Raw genomic sequence first — 18,670 nt, 5'->3', positions numbered from 1 at the left:
TTTTTAATTTACTCCTATTATTTTTTCTTCATTCTCTTGCTATCTATTTAAATAGCAGGAATTTAAAGCTTAGTAGCCAGCCTATTTTAAGTTCAGCACCCTGGATAGTGATTGCTTATTGGGAACTACATTCAGCTAACCAATAAGCAAGCATAGCCATGTTCTGAACCAAAAATGCGCCGGCTCTTAAGCTTTACATTCCTGCTTTTTAAATAAAGATAGCAAAAGAACAAAGATAAATTGATAATAGGAGTAAATTCGAATTTTGCTTAAAATTGCATTCTCTATCTGAATCATTAAAGAAAAAAATTGGGGTTTAGTGTCCCTCTAATATTAAATTTGGTGCAGTAATTTGTTGTTTTGGATTTCATATATATCTTAGCAAAACAAAATATTAGAGGCAGACTGACATGCGTCTTATTCTTTAATAATTCAATTCATGATCTGCATTCTGTATTAACCTCTAAATTAAATATATATTTTCAGTATGGTTTTTCTTTTTCTGCCCACCAATTATATTTTATGACTTTGATATTATTTAGTTGGTTAAAGGGACACTGAACCCATTTTTTTTCTTTTGTGATTCAGATAGAGCATGACATTTTAAGCAACTTTCTAATTTACTCCTATTATAAAATTTTCTTCATTCTCTTGGTATCTTTATTTGAAATGCAAGAATGTAAGTTTAGATGCCGGCCCATTTTTGGTGAACAACCTGGGTTGTTCTTGCTAATTGGTGGATACATTCATCCACCAATACAAAATCGCTGTCCATGGTCTGAACCAAAAAAAAGCTTAGATGCATTCTTTTTCAAATAAAGATAGCAAGAGAACGAAGAAAAATTAATAATAGGAGTAAATGATCAAGTTGCTTAAAATCGCATGCGCTATTTGAATCACAAAAGATAAAAATTTGGGTTCAGTATCCCTTTAATGCTACCAAGATAAGACAAGATAAATAGATTTATACATTTAAACATTGGTGACCTCTACATAAAATGTATATTTCAGTGTGTTTTTTCTGCCTACTTCTGTATTTTATTGCAATGATATGTTTTACTTTGTTAATGCTACCAAGATGAGCAAATCCTATTTACTGTAATTTCCATATCATCTTAGTTCGCTTAGCATTGGTGCCTAAAAAATTCTGTTTTTATTAAAATAATTTTTGTGTCCTTACCTTCAGTCAGACTTTAAATAATGAGTGCACAGTTTGAAGATGTTCTCTATATTTTCAACCTAAGGTGCTATATACTTTATATGCCAGTTCTGATATTCTTTTGTTTTCATAAATGTAACAAGGTAAAAACTCTTTTACATTTCCTCAATGTAATGGAAACTACTAAGAAAATTAGGAAAAAGTATTCATTGCAAGTTCTTTAATGTACTCCTGTGAAAGGTTAGAATACTTCAACAGCTTCAATAGCATATTGATTTTGATCTGCATCTGCTGACAAACCTACTCAGAAAAAGCTCATATTTTAAGGTTAGGAAACTATGGCAAAGTTTATGGGTTCATTGTGGATCATATACACTGTGTGCAGAATTATTAGGCAAATGAGTATTTTGACCACATCATCCTCTTTATGCATGTTGTCTTACTCCAAGCTGTATAGGCTCGAAAGCCTACTACCAATTAAGCATATTAGGTGATGTGCATCTCTGTAATGAGAAGGGGTGTGGTCTAATGACATCAACACCCTATATCAGGTGTGCATAATTATTAGGCAACTTCCTTTCCTTTGGCAAAATGGGTCAAAAGAAGGACTTGACAGGCTCAGAAAAGTCAAAAATAGTGAGATATCTTGCAGAGGGATGCAGCACTCTTAAAATTGCAAAGCTTCTGAAGCGTGATCATCGAACAATCAAGCGTTTCATTCAAAATAGTCAACAGGGTCGCAAGAAGCGTGTGGAAAAACCAAGGCGCAAAATAACTGCCCATGAACTGAGAAAAGTCAAGCGTGCAGCTGCCAAGATGCCACTTGCCACCAGTTTGGCCATATTTCAGAGCTGCAACATCACTGGAGTGCCCAAAAGCACAAGGTGTGCAATACTCAGAGACATGGCCAAGGTAAGAAAGGCTGAAAGACGACCACCACTGAACAAGACACACAAGCTGAAACGTCAAGACTGGGCCAAGAAATATCTCAAGACTGATTTTTCTAAGGTTTTATGGACTGATGAAATGAGAGTGAGTCTTGATGGGCCAGATGGATGGGCCCATGGCTGGATTGGTAAAGGGCAGAGAGCTCCAGTCCGACTCAGACGCCAGCAAGGTGGAGGTGGAGTACTGGTTTGGGCTGGTATCATCAAAGATGAGCTTGTGGGGCCTTTTCGGGTTGAGGATGGAGTCAAGCTCAACTCCCAGTCCTACTGCCAGTTTCTGGAAGACACCTTCTTCAAGCAGTGGTACAGGAAGAAGTCTGCATCCTTCAAGAAAAACATGATTTTCATGCAGGACAATGCTCCATCACACGCGTCCAAGTACTCCACAGCGTGGCTGGCAAGAAAGGGTATAAAAGAAGAAAATCTAATGACATGGCCTCCTTGTTCACCTGATCTGAACCCCATTGAGAACCTGTGGTCCATCATCAAATGTGAGATTTACAAGGAGGGAAAACAGTACACCTCTCTGAACAGTGTCTGGGAGGCTGTGGTTGCTGCTGCACGCAATGTTGATGGTGAACAGATCAAAACACTGACAGAATCCATGGATGGCAGGCTTTTGAGTGTCCGTGCAAAGAAAGGTAGCTATATTGGTCACTGATTTGTTTTTGTTTTGTTTTTAAATGTCAGAAATGTATATTTGTGAATGTTGAAATGTTATATTGGTTTCACTGGTAAAAATAAATACCGTAATTGAAATGGGTATATATTTGTTTTTTGTTTAGTTGCCTAATAATTATGCACAGTAATAGTCACCTGCACACACAGATATCCCACTAAAATAGCTAAAACTAAAAACAAACTAAAAACTACTTCCAAAACTATTCAGCTTTGATATTAATGAGTTTTTTGGGTTCATTGAGAACATGGTTGTTGTTCAATAATACAATTAATCCTCAAAAATACAACTTGCCTAATAATTCTGCACTCCCTGTACATATACAATTTCATACACATATCAAATTGTATCTGTGCAAAGTGGTTGCTTCAAAGCAAGCATAGTTTGAAAGAAATATGTTATGGCATTCTTGTGGCCAGATTTAGTTATGTTTTTCTTTCCCAGGTATACATTCATATTGTTCTTCTGTGCTATATTGACACATATTACAGAATATTGATTAAATTAATGCATGTTGATCATTATTATTCAATTTAAATAAATGTTTAGAAAAAAAAAATTAGAGAATAAATGTTATCTTTCCTAAGATATGGAGAGTCTACAATGTCATTCAGTTACTAGTGGGAATATCACTCCTGGCCAGCAGGAGGAGGCAAAGAGCACCACAGCAAATCTGTTAAGTGTCACTCCCCTATCCATAATCCCCAGTCATTCTCTTTGCCTCTGTCAATGGAGGAGGTGAAGAAATGAATTCCTTTCTTTCATGTAATTAGCAAGAGTCCATGAGCTAGTGACGTATGGGATATACATTCCTACCAGGAGGGGCAAAGTTTCCCAAGCCTTAAAATGCCTATAAATACACCCCTCACCACACCCACAATTCAGTTTTACAAACTTTGCCTCCGATGGAGGTGGTGAAGTAAGTTTGTGCTAGATTCTACGTTGATATGCGCTCCGCAGCAAGTTGGAGCCCGGTTTTCCTCTCAGCGTGCAGTGAATGTCAGAGGGATGTGAGGAGAGTATTACCTATTTGAATGCAGTGATCTCCTTCTACGGGGTCTATTTCATAGGTTCTCTATTATCGGTCGTAGAGATTCATCTCTTACCTCCCTTTTCAGATCGACGATATACTCTTATATATACCATTACCTCTGCTGATTCTCGTTTCAGTACTGGTTTGGCTTTCTACAAACATGTAGATGAGTGTCCTGGGGTAAGTAAATCTTATTTTCTGTGACACTCTAAGCTATGGTTGGGCACTTTGTTTATAAAGTTCTAAATATATGTATTCAAACATTTATTTGCCTTGACTCAGAATGTTCAACTTTCCTTATTTTTCAGACAGTCAGTTTCATATTTGGGATAATGCATTTGAATTAATCATTTTTTCTTACCTTCAAAAATTTGACTCTTTTTTCCCTGTGGGCTGTTAGGCTCGCGGGGGCTGAAAATGCTTCATTTTATTGCGTCATTCTTGGCGCGGACTTTTTTGGCGCAAAAATTCTTTTCCGTTTCCGCCGTCATACGTGTCGCCGGAAGTTGCGTAATTTTTTGACGTTATTTTGCGCCAAAAATGTCGGCGTTCCGGATGTGGCGTCATTTTTGGCGCCAAAAGCATTTAGGCGCCAAATAATGTGGGCGTCTTATTTGGCGCTAAAAAATAAGGGCGTCGCTTTTGTCTCCACATTATTTAAGTCTTATTTTCTCATTGCTTCTGGTTGCTAGAAGCTTGTTCTTTGGCATTTTTTCCCATTCCTGAAACTGTCATTTAAGGAATTTGATCAATTTTGCTTTATATGTTGTTTTTTCTCTTACATATTGCAAGATGTCTCACGTTGCATCTGAGTCAGAAGATACTACAGGAAAATCGCTGTCTAGTGCTGGAGCTACCAAGCTAAGTGTATCTGCTATAATTTTTGGTGTCTGTTTCTCCAGCTGTTGTTTGTATTGCATGTCATGACAAACTTATTAATGCAGATAAAATTTCCTTTAGTACTGTTACATTACCTGTTGCTGTTCCGTCAACATCTAATTTTCAGAGTGTTCCTGATAAACATAAGAGATTTTATTTTTTAAATCCATTAAGAAGGCTATGTCTGTTATTTCTCCTTCTAGTTTACATAAAAGTCTTTTAAAACTTCTCTTTTTTCAGATGAATTTTTAAATGAACATCATCATTCTGATACTGATAATGGTTCTTCTGGTTCAGAGGTTTCTGTCTCAGAGGTTGATGCTGATAAATCTTTGTATTTGTTCAAGATGGAATTTATTCGTTCTTTATTTAAAGAAGTATTAATTGCATTAGAAATAGAGGATTCTGGTCCTCTTGATACTAAATCTAAACGTTTAAATAAGGTTTTTAAATCTCCTGTAGTTATTCCAGAAGTGTTTAATCTCCCTGATGCTATTTCTGAAGTAATTTCCAGGGAATGGAATAATTTGGGTAATTCTTTTACTCCTTCCAAAACGTTTAAGCAATTATATCCTGTGCCATCTGACAGATTAGAGTTTTTTTGGGGACAAAATCCCTAAGGTTATGGGGCTGTCTCTACTCCTGCTAAATGTGCTACTATTCCTATGGCAGATAGTACTTCATTTAAGGATCCTTTAGATAGGAAAATTGAATCCTTTCTAAGAAAAGCTTACTTATGTTCAGGTAATCTTCTTAGACCTGCTAAATTTTTAGCGGATGTTGCTGCAGCCTCAACTTTTTGGTTAGAAGCTTTAGCGCAACAAGTAACAGATCATAATTTTATAGCATTATTATTATTCTATAACATGCTAATAATTTTGTTGGTGATACCATCTTTTGATATCATTAGAGTTGATGTCAGGTATATGTCTCTAGCTATTTTAGCTAGAAAAGCTTTATGGATTAAACTTGGAATGCTGATATGTCTTCTAAGTCACCTTTGCTTTCCCTTTCTTTCCAGGGTAATAAATTATTATCTCAACTGGATTATTCGATTTTCAGTTGGATTCTATTATCTCAACTGTTACTGGAGGGAAGGGAACTTTTTTACCAAAGGATAAAAAAATCTAAGGTAAATTTAGGTCTAATAATCATTTTCGTTCCTTTCCTCATAATAAGGAACAAAAGCCTGATCCTTCATCCTCAGGAAAGGTATCAGTTTGGAAACTATTTTCAGTTTGGAATATATCCAAGCCTTATAGAAAACCTATAGCCAGCTCCTAAGTACCCATGAAGGTGCGGACCTTATTCCAGCTCAGCTGGTATGGGGCAGATTATGTTTTCTTCAAAGATATTTGGATCAATTCCGTTCTCAATCTCTGGTTTCAGAACATTGTTTCAGATAGGTACAGAATTGGCTTCAGTTGAGGCCTCCTGCTAAGAGATTTTTTTTTTCTTTCCCGTGTCCCAGTTAACACAGCAAAGGCTCAGCATTTCTGAAATGTGTTTCAGATCTAGAGTTGGCTGGAGTAATTATGCCAGTTCCAGTTCTGGAACAGGGGCTGGGGTTTTATTTTATCTCTTCATTGTACCAAAGAAGGTCAATTCCTTCAGACCAGTTCCGGATCTATCAATATTGAATCGTTATGTAAGGATACCAACATTCAAGATGGTTACTGTAGGACTATCCTGCCTTTTGTTTAGCAAGGGCATTATATGTCTACAATAGATTTACAGGATGTGTATCTGCATATTCCGATTCATCCAGATCACTTTAGTGTCTGAGATTCTCTTTTTAGACAAGCATTACCAGTTTTGTGGCTCTACCGTTTGGCCTAGCCTCAGTTCCAAGAATTTTTTTGGTTCTCGGTGCCCTTCTTTCTGTAATCAGAGAACAGGGTTTTGGTATTTCCTTATTGGACGATATCTGGGTACTTGCTCAGTCTTCTCATTTTCGAAGAATCTCATACGAATCGACTTGTGTTGTTTCTTCAAGTTCATGGTTGGAGGATCAATTTACCAATCAGTTCATTGATTCCTCAGACAAGGGTAACCTTTTTAGGTTTCTAGATAGATTCAGTGTTTATGACTCTGTCCTTGTCAGACAAGAGAAGTTTAACATTGATATCAGCTTGTCAAAACCTTCAGTCACAATCATTCCCTTTGGTAGCCTTATGCATGGAAATTTTAGGTCTTAGGACTGCCGCATCAGATGCGATCTCCTTTGCTCATTTTCACATGCGACCTCTTCAGCTCTGTATGCTGAACCAATGGTGCAGGGATTACTCAAAGATATCTCAATTAATATCTTTAAACCGATTATACGACACTCTCTGACATGGTGGACAGATCACCATCGTTTAGTTCAGGGGGCTTCTTGTTCTTCCGACCTGGACTATAATCTCAACAGATGCAAGTCTTACAGGTTGGGGAGCTGTGTGGGGGTATCTGACGGCACAAGGGGTTTGGGAATCTCAGGAGGTGAGATTTCCGATCAATATTTTGGAACTCCGTGCAATTTTCAGAGCTCTTCAGTCTTGGCCTCTTCTGAAGAGAGAGTTGTTCATTTGTTTTCAGATAGACAATGTCACAACTGTGGCATACATCAATCATCAAGGAGGGACTCACAGTCCTCTAGCTATGAAAGAAGTATCTCGAATTTTGGTTTGGGCGGAATCCAGCTCCTGTCTAATCTCTGCGGTTCATATCCCAGGTATGGACAATTGGAAAGCGGATTATCTCAGTCGCCAAACGTTGCACCTGGGCGAATGGTCTTCACCCAGAGGTATTTCCTCAGATTGTTCAAATGTGGGAACTCCCAGAAATAGATCTGATGGCTTCTCATCTAAACAAGAAACTTCCCTGGTATCTGTCCGGATCCCGGGATCCTCGGGCGGAGGCAGTGGATGCATTATCTCTTCCTTACAAGTGTCATCCTGCCTATATCTTTCCGCCTCTAGTTCTTCTTCCAAGGGTATTCTCCAATATTCTAAAGGAATGCTCGTTTGTCCTGCTGGTAGCTCCAGCATGGCCTCACAGGTTTTGGTATGCGGATCTTGTCCGGATGGCCTCTTGCCAGCTGTGGACTCTTCCGTTAAGACCAGTCTTTCTGTCTCAAGGTTCTTTTTTCCATCAGGATCTCAAAACCTTAGTTTTAAGGTGTGGAGTTTGAACGCTTGATTCTTGGTCAAAGAGGTTTCTCTGACTCTGTGATTGATACTATGTGACAGGCTCGTAAATCTGTATCTAGAGAGATATATTATAGAGTCTGGAAGACTTATATTTCTTCAGGATGGTTTAGATAAAGGTTTGTCCGCAAGTTTCTTGTTAGACAAATCTCTGCTCTTTCTGTTCTTTTTCACAGAAGGATTGCTAATCTTCCTGATATTCATTGTTTTGTACAACCTTTGGTTCGTATAAAACTTGTCATTAAGTCAATTTCTCCTCCTTGGAGTTTGAATTTGGTTCTGGGGGCTCTTCAAGCTCCTCCTTTTGAACCCATGCATTCTTTGGTCGTTATATAACTTTCTTGGAAAGTTTTGTTTCTTTTGGCCATCTCTTCTGCCAGAAGAGTCTCTGAATTATCTACTCTTTTTTGTGAGTCTCCTTTTCTGATTTTGCATCAGGATAAGGCGGTGCTGCGAACTTCTTTTGATTTTTTTACCTAAGGTTGTGAATTCTAACAACATTAGTAGAGAAATTGTGGTTCCTTCATTATGTCCTAATCCTATGAATTCTAAGGAGAAATCATTGCATTCTTTGGATGCTGTTAGAGCTTTCTAATATTTTGTTGAAGCTACTAAGTCTTTCCGAAAGACTTCTAGTCTATTTGTCATCTTTTCCGGTTCTAGAAAAGACCAGAAAGCTTCTGCCATTTCTTTGGCATCTTGGTTGAAATCTTTATTTCATCATGCCTATGTTGAGTCGGGTAACACTCCGCCTCAAAGGATTACAGCTCATTCTACTAGGTCAGTTTCTACTTCCTGGGCATTTAAGAATGAAGCTTCGGCTGATCAGATTTGCAAAACAGCAACTTGGTCCTCTTTGCATACTTTTACTAAATTCTACCATTTTTATGTGTTTTCTTCTTCTGAAGCAGTTTTTGGTAGAAACGTACTTCAGGCAGTGGTTTCAGTTTGAATCTTCTGCTTATGTTTTTTCATTAAATTTTATTCTGGGTGTGGATTATTTTCAGCAGGAATTGGCTGTCTTTATTGTATCCCTCCCTCTCTAGTGACTCTTGTGTGGAAAGATCCACATCTTGGGTAATCATTATCCCATACGTCACTAGCTCATGGACTCTTGCTAATTACATGAAAGAAAACATAATTTATGTAAGAACTTACCTGATAAATTCATTTCTTTCATATTAGCAAGAGTCCATGAGGCCCGCCCTTTTTTGTGGTGGTTTTGATTTTTTTGTATAAAGCACAATTATTCCAATTCCTTATTTTATATGCTTTCACACTTATTTCTTATCACCCCACTTCTTGGCTATTCGTTAAACTGAATTGTGGGTGTGGTGAGGGGTGTATTTATAGGCATTTTAAGGTTTGGGAAACTTTGCCCCTCCTGGTAGGAATGTATATCCCATACGTCACTAGCTCATGGACTCTTGCTAATATGAAAGAAATGAATTTATCAGGTAAGTTCTTACATAAATTATGTTTTTTTGGGTACTTTTCCCTGCAAGCAAGGATTTGGGGTTTAGCCGAGTCCACGTCAATCTCTTCAGTAGAGTAGTGGTTGCTTTTAAGCAGTTAGGAAGATTTAAGGTAGTCCTTGCTTTGTTTCCTAACATATTGCTGCCCTAGCTATAGAAAGCCAGAGTTGGCTACTCTGTTCTTTCTCTGAGCCAAATGTCTCTCAGGATGATGCTGTTCAGGCTTTGCCATAGCTTTCTCCTCAAACATCCCAAGCCTCAATGGCATCACATACAGTGCCCTGCAGTTACTGTCAGCCCCCTGGAGGAATTTATTTGCCTGCAGAAATTGCTGCACAGGTATCTTCTGTGGTATCTGCGGCATTATCTGCTTTTCCTATGCTGGGAAAATGCAAGAGGAAAATTAAACATTCACATAGTAAGGTTTTTTTTCCACCTACTGCTACACAGGCTGCCCTCCCTCATGAGGATGATATGTTGGTAGCCTCTGAGGATGAAATCTGATACTGAAGAAGTAAACTTCAGAATTAAAGGGACACTGAATTAAAATTTTTTTCTTTCATGATTCAGATAGAGCATGCAATTTTAAGCAACTTTCTAATTTACTCCTATTATCAATTTTTCTTCGTTCTCTTGCTTTCTTTATTTGAAAATAAGGCATTTAAGCTAAGGAGCCAGCCAATTTTTAGTTCAGACCCTGGACAGCACTTGTTTGTTGGTTCTGTCCAATAAGCAAGGACAACCAAGGTTGTGAACCAAAAATGGGCCGGCTTCTAAACTTACATTCTTGTTTTTCAAATGAAAATAGCAAGAGAATGAAGAACAATTGATAATATGAGTAAATTAGAAAGTTGCTTAAAATTGCATGCTCTATCTGAATCATGAAAGAAAAAAATTTGCGTTCAGTGTTCCTTTAATCAACTTTCTAATTTACTCTTATTATCAATTTTTCTTCGTTCTCTTGCTATCTTTATTTAAAAAGCAGGAATGTGATGCATAGGAGCCGGCCCATTTTTGGTTGAGAATCTGGGTTATGCTTGCTTATTGGTGGGTATATGTAAGCCTCCAATAAGCAAGTGCTTTCCATGGTCCTGAACCTAAAATGGGCTGGCTGCTAAGATTTACATTCCTGCTTTTAAAAGCTTAGTAGCCAGCCTATTTTAAGTTCAGCACCCTGGATAGTGCTTGCTTATTGGGAACTACATTCAGCTAACCAATAAGCAAGCATAGCCATGTTCTGAACCAAAAATGCGCCAGCTCTTAAGCTTTACATTCCTGCTTTTTAAATAAAGATAGCAAGAGAACAAAGAAATATTGGTAATAAGAGTAAATTAGAAAGTTGCTTAAAATGTCACTCTCTATCTGAATCCTGAAAGAAAAAAATTGGGTTCAGTGTCCCTTTAAGCTTGAATACCTTTTTGCACTGTTAAAGGAGGTATTGGCTATTTTGGACGACTCTGATTCTTCTGTCATTGCCAACCCTAAGAAGTCTAGTAAACTTAATAAATACAACGATGTTCCTTCCTCTGTGGAAGTTTTTCCTGTTTCAGACCGTGTGACGGAGATTATTTCACAGGAATGGGAGGTCAGGGATACCTTTCTCCCCATCTCCTGTATTTAAAAAGATGTTTCCTGTTGTTGACTCCATTAAAGATTCATGGCGCACGGTGCCTAAAGTAGAAAGGGCTATTTCTACTCTAGCTAAGAAAATATGATCTCTATAGAGGATAGCTGCTCCTTTAAGGATCCCTTGGACAAAAAGCTGGAGGCTTATTTGAAAAAGATGTATGTTCATCAAGGTCTTCAATGGCAACCTGCAGTTTGTTTTGCCACAGTAGCAAGTGCGGCATCTTATTGGTGCAACGCCTTGTCTGAATCAATTTTAATAGAGACTCCATTGGAGGAGATCCAAGATAGGATAAGGCTCTCAAACTAGCCAATTCCTTTATTTCTGATGCTAACATGCAAGTTATTAGACTGGGAGCCAAGATGTTTGTCTTCACTGTCTTAGCAAGCAAGGCATTGTGGTTAAAATCTTCGTCTGCCAGGGCCGGATTGGGGCGCCAGGAAAAATCCCAGTGGGCCACCACCTGCCAGGGCCGGCAGTTGGCTGCTACACAAAGAGAGAGAGCTCAGGTTCTGATTCAGTGTAAAATAGCTGGGCTGCCACCGCACCGCCTTTATAGGACAGCGCGTCCGTGACTGAGAGACAGAGCAGAGCAGTGGACAGTACCTGCATACAGCGGCCATGTTCCATGAGACTGAGCATCAACGGTCGCTGTATGTGAAGAGATAGTGTAATTCTGACAAGTGCTACCAGCTGGGCATCAGGGGGTGAGAACCAGATGGATGAATAGCGCAGGGGCAGTCCTGACATGATGCTGCAATCTCCCACTCAGCGCTCCATGAGACTCACTTCCTCTTCCTGCGGCTCCCACCCAGAGTCCCAGAGATGAGAGGGAAGCAGCGAGCCGTGGCAAGAAGCTGCAGCGAGGCTAGCCAGTGGTCACATGGTGTCACACACTGTCTGGTGAGCAAAAGCAACATTCACGCTCACCAGTGATGTGGAACCTCCGTTATGTTGGCTTGTTTCTGTTCAGGGCTGGATTGAGCTATGAAGCGGAGAGGGGCGGGACCATACAAATTTCCAGGGCCGGTCTGTTTTCCCAGTCCGGCCCTGTGGTCTGCTGATGTTACTTCTGGGTCCAAGCTTCTGGCACTTCCTTACAAGGGTAAAAACTTTGTTTGGACCTGGTCTGGCAGAAATAATTTCTGATATTACTGGTGGAAAAGGGTCTTTTCTACCACAAGACAAGAAGAACAGACCTAAAGAACGTCAGAGTAATTTTCGTTCCTTTCGTAATTTCAAAGAGAAGTCTACCTCTTCCTCTTCCATGCAGGAACAGTCCAAGTCTTCTTGGAAACCCAGTCTTGGAGCAAGGGGAAGCAACCAAAGAAACCTGCAGCTGAGTCTAAGTCAGCATTTCTCTTTTTTGTCAAGCATGGATACGAGATGTCCCAGATCCTTGGGCTGTGGACATAGTATCACAGGGTTACAAAATAGAATTCAAAACTTTCTCCCCATAGGGGCACATTTCACCTCTCAAGATTATCTGCAGGCCAGGTAAAAAGAGAGGCATTCTTGAACTGCGTTCAGGACCTTTCTTCCCTGGGAGTGATTGTTCCAGTTCCAGTAAGGGAACAGGGCCTAGGATTCTGTTCAAATCTGTTCGTGATTCCCAAAAATGAGGGAAGCTTTTGACCCATTCTAGACCTAAAGTGTCTCAACAAGTTTCTCAGAGTACCATCCTTCAAAATGGAAACCATTCATTCAATTCTTTCTTTGGTCCAAGAGGGTCAGTTCATGATGACCATAGACCTGAAGGATGCGTATCTTCATGTTGCCATCCTCAAGGATCATCACAAGTTCCTGAGATTCGCTTTTCTAGACAAACACTTTCAGTTTGTGGCTCTTCCGTTTGGCCTTGCCACCGCTCCCAGAATTTTCTCAAAGTTTCTGGGGCTCTTTTGGCAGTGATCAGGTCTCGGGGAATTGCAGTGGTGCTTTATCTGGATGACATATTGGTTCAGGCGCCATCTTTTCAACAAGCATACTCTCATACAGAGATCTTGTTGTCTTTTTCTATGTTCCCACGGTTGTAAAGTGAATCTGGAAAAGAGTTCCCTTGTTCCAGCTACAAGGGTGGTTTTCTTAGGAGCGATAATAGATTCCCTATCTATGAGCATTTTTCTGACAGAGGTCAGAAAATCCAAACTTCTCTCCTCTTGCCTTTCTTTACAGTCTACTGTTCGGCCATCTGTAGCTCAATGTTTGGAGGTATTTGGTCTGATGGTTCACTTCCATGGACATAATTCCCTTTGCTCGATTCCATTTGAGAGCTCTGCAGTTATGCATGCTCAGACAATGGAACAGAGACCATTCGGATCTGTCTCAGAGGATAGATCTAGATCAGTCGACAAGAGACTCTCTCCTGTGGTGGTTTTCTCAGAAACATCTGTCTCATCTGTCTCAAGCACGTGCTTCTGGAGACCTTCCTGGGTGATCATGATCACGGACGCCAGCCTGCTAAGCTGGGGAGCAGTTTAGGACTCGTTAAAAGCACAGGGACTATGGACTAGGGAGGAGTCTACTCTTCCCATCAACATTTTTGGAGTTGAGAATGATTTGCATTGCTCTGATGGCTTGACCTCATTTGTCCTTAGCCTGGTTTGTTAGGTTCCAGTCAGACATCACCACCTCAGTGGCTTACATCAACCACCAGGGAGGAACTCAGAGTTTTTTAGCCATGAAGGAAGTGGCTTGGATTATTCAGTGGGCGGAAGCTCCCAATTGTTGTTTATCTGCCATCCACATAATGGGAGTGGACAACTGGGAAGTGGATTTCCTGAGCAGACCGACATTTCATCCCAGGGAGTGGGCTCTCCATCCAGAGGTGTTCTTCAGGGTAACCCTCAAATGGGGGGTTCCAGAGTTGGATCTGATGGCGTCTCGTCAGAATACCAAGCTTCCAAGGAGGTACATTTCAAGGTCAAGAGATCCGCAGGCTGCTCTGATAGATTCTCTGGCGGTTCCTTATGATTTTTTTCTAGCATACCTGTTTCCTCCATTTGCGCTCCTTCCACGAGTCATTGCTCGTATCAAACAAGAGAGAGCATCGGTAATTCTAATAGCTCCTGCATGTCCTCGCAGGATCTGGTATGCAGACCTAGTGAAAATGTAATCTCTGCCAACTTGGAGGTTGCCTTTGAGGAAGGATCTTCTAACTCTGGGTCCATTCCTCCATCCAAATCTCATTTCTCTGAAGCTGACTGCTTGGAGATTGAACTCTTAGTTCTGTCTAAGCATGGTTTTTCTGAGTTGGTCATTTAGACGATGATCCAGGCTTGCAGGCCTGTTACTCAAAAAATTTACCATAAGGTATGGCGTAAATATTTTTATTGGTGTGATTCAAAGGGCTACTCTTGGAGTAGGGTCAGGATTCCTAGAATTTTGTCTTTTCTCCAGGAAGGTCTGGAGAAAGGATTATCAGTCCTTTCTCTGAAAGGTAAGATTTCTGCATTATCTATTTTGTTACACAAGCGTCTGACGGATTTGCCAGATGTTCAATCTTTTTGTCAGGCCCTGGTCAGAATCAGGCCTGTGTTTAAACCTGTTGCTCCTCCATGGAGTCTTAACTTTGTTCTTAACGTTTTGCAGCAGGCTCCGTTTAAGCCAATGTATTCCATAGATATTAAGTTATTTTGGAAGGTTTTGTTTCTTATTGCTATTTCTTCTGCTCGGAGAGTCTCAGAACTCTCGGCTTTGCAGTGTGATTCACCTTACCTTATCTTTCATGCTGATAAGGCAGTTTTCGTACTAAGTTGGGTTTTCTTCCTAAAGTGGTTTCGGATAGAAATATTATTCAGGAAATTGTTGTTCCTTCTCTATGTCCTAATCCTTCTCATAAGGAACGTTTGTTGCACAACTTGGATGTTGTGCTTGCTTTAAAGTTCTACCTACAGGCAGCTAAGGATTATTTCCAGTCTTCTGCCCTGTTTGTTTGTCAGGACAGCTTAAAGGTCAGAAGGCTAATGCTACTTCTCATTCCCTATGGTTGAGAAGTATAATTCGTTTTGCTTATGAGACTGCTGGTCAGCATCCTCCTGAGATAATTACAGCTCATTCCATTAGGGCTGTTTCCTCTTTTTGGGCTTTTAAAAATGAAGCTTCTGTGGAGCAGATTTGCAAGGCTGCAACTTGGTCCTTTCTGCATACTTTTTCCAAATTGGATACTTTTGCCTTGGCTGAGGCTTCTTTTGGGAGAAAGGTTCTTCAAGCGGTGGTGCCTTCTATTTAGGTCTGCCTGTCTTGTTCTCCCTCCCTTTTTATTCTGTGTCCTCTAGCTTGGGTATTGGTTCCCACTAGTAATTGAATGACATCATGGACTCTCAATATCTTAGGAAAGAAAACAAAATGTATGCTTATCTGATAAATTTCTTTCTTTCCGGTTATGGAGAGTCCACGACCCCACCCTTAATTAAGACAGTTATTTTTTACCAAACCTCCGACACCTCTACACCTTTGTGTTATTCCTTTTTCCATTTCCCTTCGGTCAAATGACTGGGGATTATGGGCAGGGGAGTGGCACTTAACAGCTTTGCCTCCTCTTGCTGGCCAGGAGTGATATTCCCACTAGTAATTGAATAACGTTGTGGACTCTCCATATCCTGAAAGAAAGAAATATATCAGATAAGCATAAATTTTGTTTTTCTCTTTGGTCATCCAAGAGATCTTTCTAGATGTACAACAGTGATTTCTAAAAAGGTACATCTCTTATGTACCTATGTCCTTTAAAAAAACAACCAAGATAAATGATAGATAATGATATTAATACCTCTTTTATATAAGTGTTATACAGATTTTCTTTCTGGTTTTCTATGATGTTTGTCTAATTTTTAATAAGATAAAATATTCCCAAGCAACATTCTATGAATACTCACTATGCAGAGTTTCCTCAGCAGGATCTCCTGCTCTTCGCAGCAGAGCTCCTAGGTCCAAATATGCGTATCCCATATCCTGACATTCATCCTCTTCATTAATAGGGTCACTCACAATTGTAAACTTTAACCTATAAGGACAATTCGGAAGATTCAGGCTTTTTTAGATTTGTAACTATTTTTTTCTATGTTTTTGGGGAGCTCCATGTTAGTATACAGTTATATCTTTATAGTTAATGATGGAAAATTACATTACATTATTTTTTTTTGGGACGGAGGAAGGAAATAAGGAATAACTATAATTCTTTATTTAAAAAAAGTGCTACTCTCATCTCTTAAAAACCCCCCCAATGATTGCAGTTTTTTTGTTTTGTTTCCCCTTATGTTTTTTTTGTCCATGTGTGGCTATTTGAAATTTGTTCTCTTATTCATAAAGTATCTATTTTTAATGTAAACGAACATGATGCCTGAGATATGAACAAGGGAAATACGGCAATGACATCAGGAATCACAGATTACTAAAACATTTTCTGGAAAATGTCAAAATCAATCCAATTTTTCCTCCCCTGTATTATGTGATAGCCATCCGTCAATAACAAAATGTATATACGTATATACTGTGCACATGCTCAGTAGGAGCTAGAGCCTCAAAGTGTGCATATAAAAAGAATGTGCATGTTTTGATAATGGAATTATATTATTGGAAAGCTTTTCTAAATTGAATTATGGAACTTTAATTTTGACTTTAGTCTCCCATTACCAATCATTTATGTAGTGTACACCACACCCAATATATATAATTTAATAAAATAAAAATACAAACTACATGACATATTTAGCAATATTTGCCAAAACATATTTGGGGAAATTGCGCTGTAGTATAGTGCTATTCTGTTAAGGGAGAATCCTGTTTTGACTTGCTGGAGGAAAACAGGGAAAATCCTTTATTGATATTTATGAAGGGAGTTAGTTTTCTCAGTTAATTTGCCATGGATACAACTGGGTCTGCAGAGGTCTCTTCTGAGGAAAACAAACACTCTGATATTATAACTCTGTGTGACTGGGGGCTCTGACTCTTTGGATAAATTGTAATTCCAGTTCAGATGGTGAAGTCTCATCTGATGATTTGCTAGCAGAGTCAGGTAAGGAATCTAAGGACATGACTTTTCAGTGTAAGATGGAGGATCTGCTATTTTTACTTAAAGGGACAGTAAATTCAAGCTTAAACTTTTATGATTCAAATAGGGCATGCAATTTTAAACAAGTTTCCAAATAACTTTTATCATAAAATTTGCTTTGTTCTCTTGGTATTCTTAGTTGAAAGCTAAACCTTAATAGTCTCATGCTAATTTCTAAGCCCTTGAAGGCCATCTTTGATCTGAAAGCATTTGACAATTTGTCACAGCTAGAGGGCGTTAGTTCATGTGTGTCATATAGATAACATTGTGCTTACGCGCGTGAAGTTATTTAAGAGTTAGCAATACTTGCCTGAAATGCAAGTCTGTCAAAAGATCTGAAATAATGGGGCAGTCTGCAGAAACTTAGATACAAGGTAATCACAGGTTAATTAAACAGTACATCATCTATCTTTTTAAACAATAACATTTTTGGTGTTTACTATCCCTTTAAGGAGGTTTTATTTTTTTTTAAAGGAACATGAAACCCAAAAATGTTCTTTCGTGATTTAGGTAGAACATACAATTTTAAACAACTTTCTAATTTACTTCTATTATCTAATTTGTTTCATTCTCTTGATATCATTTGTTGAAGGAGCAGCAATGCAATACTGGTTTCTAACTGAACACATGGGTGAGCCAATGACAATCGGTATATATACGCAGCCACCAATCAGCAGCTAGAACCTATGTTCTCTGCTGCTCCTGAGCTTTCCTAGATAAACCTTTCAGCAGAGGATAACAAGAGAAAGAAGCAAATTAAATAATAGAAGTATATTGGAAAGTTGTTAAACATTGTATGCTCTGTCTGAATCATGAATGAAAAATTGTGGGTTTCATGTCCCTTTAAACAAATTTTTATTGAAGTTGTGAGGATATAAAACATACAAACTTAGTCCATGAAGGATAATTGCATCATAAACAATAATTACATCAAAACAAGTATGACATTGAAATAGAGAGACAGTGAGGAAGACACCTGTTATGCCTTAATATGGTATGAAAAAAGGTTTTGGACAAGCTAAAATGGAACTTCCTTCTTTATTATATCTTATGGCTAATGATCTCCACATCGACATATAGGGAGCTTTTTTTTAATTTTTTTTATTAATGGTGGAATGGGGGGGGGGTTGTCTTCGCCACTTTTGGGCCAAAGTATGGCGGGGGAGGGGAGTTTAGCGGGCAAAAGCCGCTCAGTATGGAGGGGAAAAAATAAGGGAGGGCGAAGCTGTCTAAGATAGCTATGTAAGATACAGCGGTATTATGAGACTATAGGTTTTACATTAGTGAACTAAATTGTTTGGGGTAGTATAAAATGGTATATAATGTGGGGGTGAGGTTATCTAAGGTAAGGGAGTTAAGAACAGACTGCAAGGTATATTAGTATACTGTGTAGCATGACATATCTTTAGCCATAATAAGAGTTTCCTCAGTAAATGTACCGACTATTCAATAACATTCACAGCAAATATATATAGCAGAAACCAGATTCTATAGACATATGACTCAATAGTAGGGATATATATATATATATATATATATATATGCTCCATATTAAAGGTGAACATCAATAAGACATATCCACAGTGCTACATAAAGCATAAGGCTGTGTTCAGGCTATAAATGCTAGGGCTTTA

At 38.9% G+C, this 18,670-nt stretch overlaps 1 protein-coding gene across 1 annotated transcript in view; it reads right to left on the bottom strand.

Moving 5' to 3' along the window:
* Window positions 1–15,847: 15,847 nt before the first annotated feature.
* Window positions 15,848–18,670, bottom strand: part of RPGRIP1 (RPGR interacting protein 1) — a 234,936-nt gene continuing 232,113 nt past the window's right edge. Inside the window, exon 23 of the mRNA XM_053699932.1 lies at window positions 15,848–15,989. Coding sequence (XP_053555907.1) covers window positions 15,848–15,989 — 142 coding nt within the window. The remainder of the gene's footprint in view (window positions 15,990–18,670) is intronic.

Source organism: Bombina bombina, chromosome 2 (assembly GCF_027579735.1).
Source record: "Bombina bombina isolate aBomBom1 chromosome 2, aBomBom1.pri, whole genome shotgun sequence".
Taxonomy (NCBI): domain Eukaryota; kingdom Metazoa; phylum Chordata; class Amphibia; order Anura; family Bombinatoridae; genus Bombina; species Bombina bombina.
Note: the sequence above shows the minus strand (reverse complement) of the source record. Positions and strands in the feature narration are given on the sequence as shown.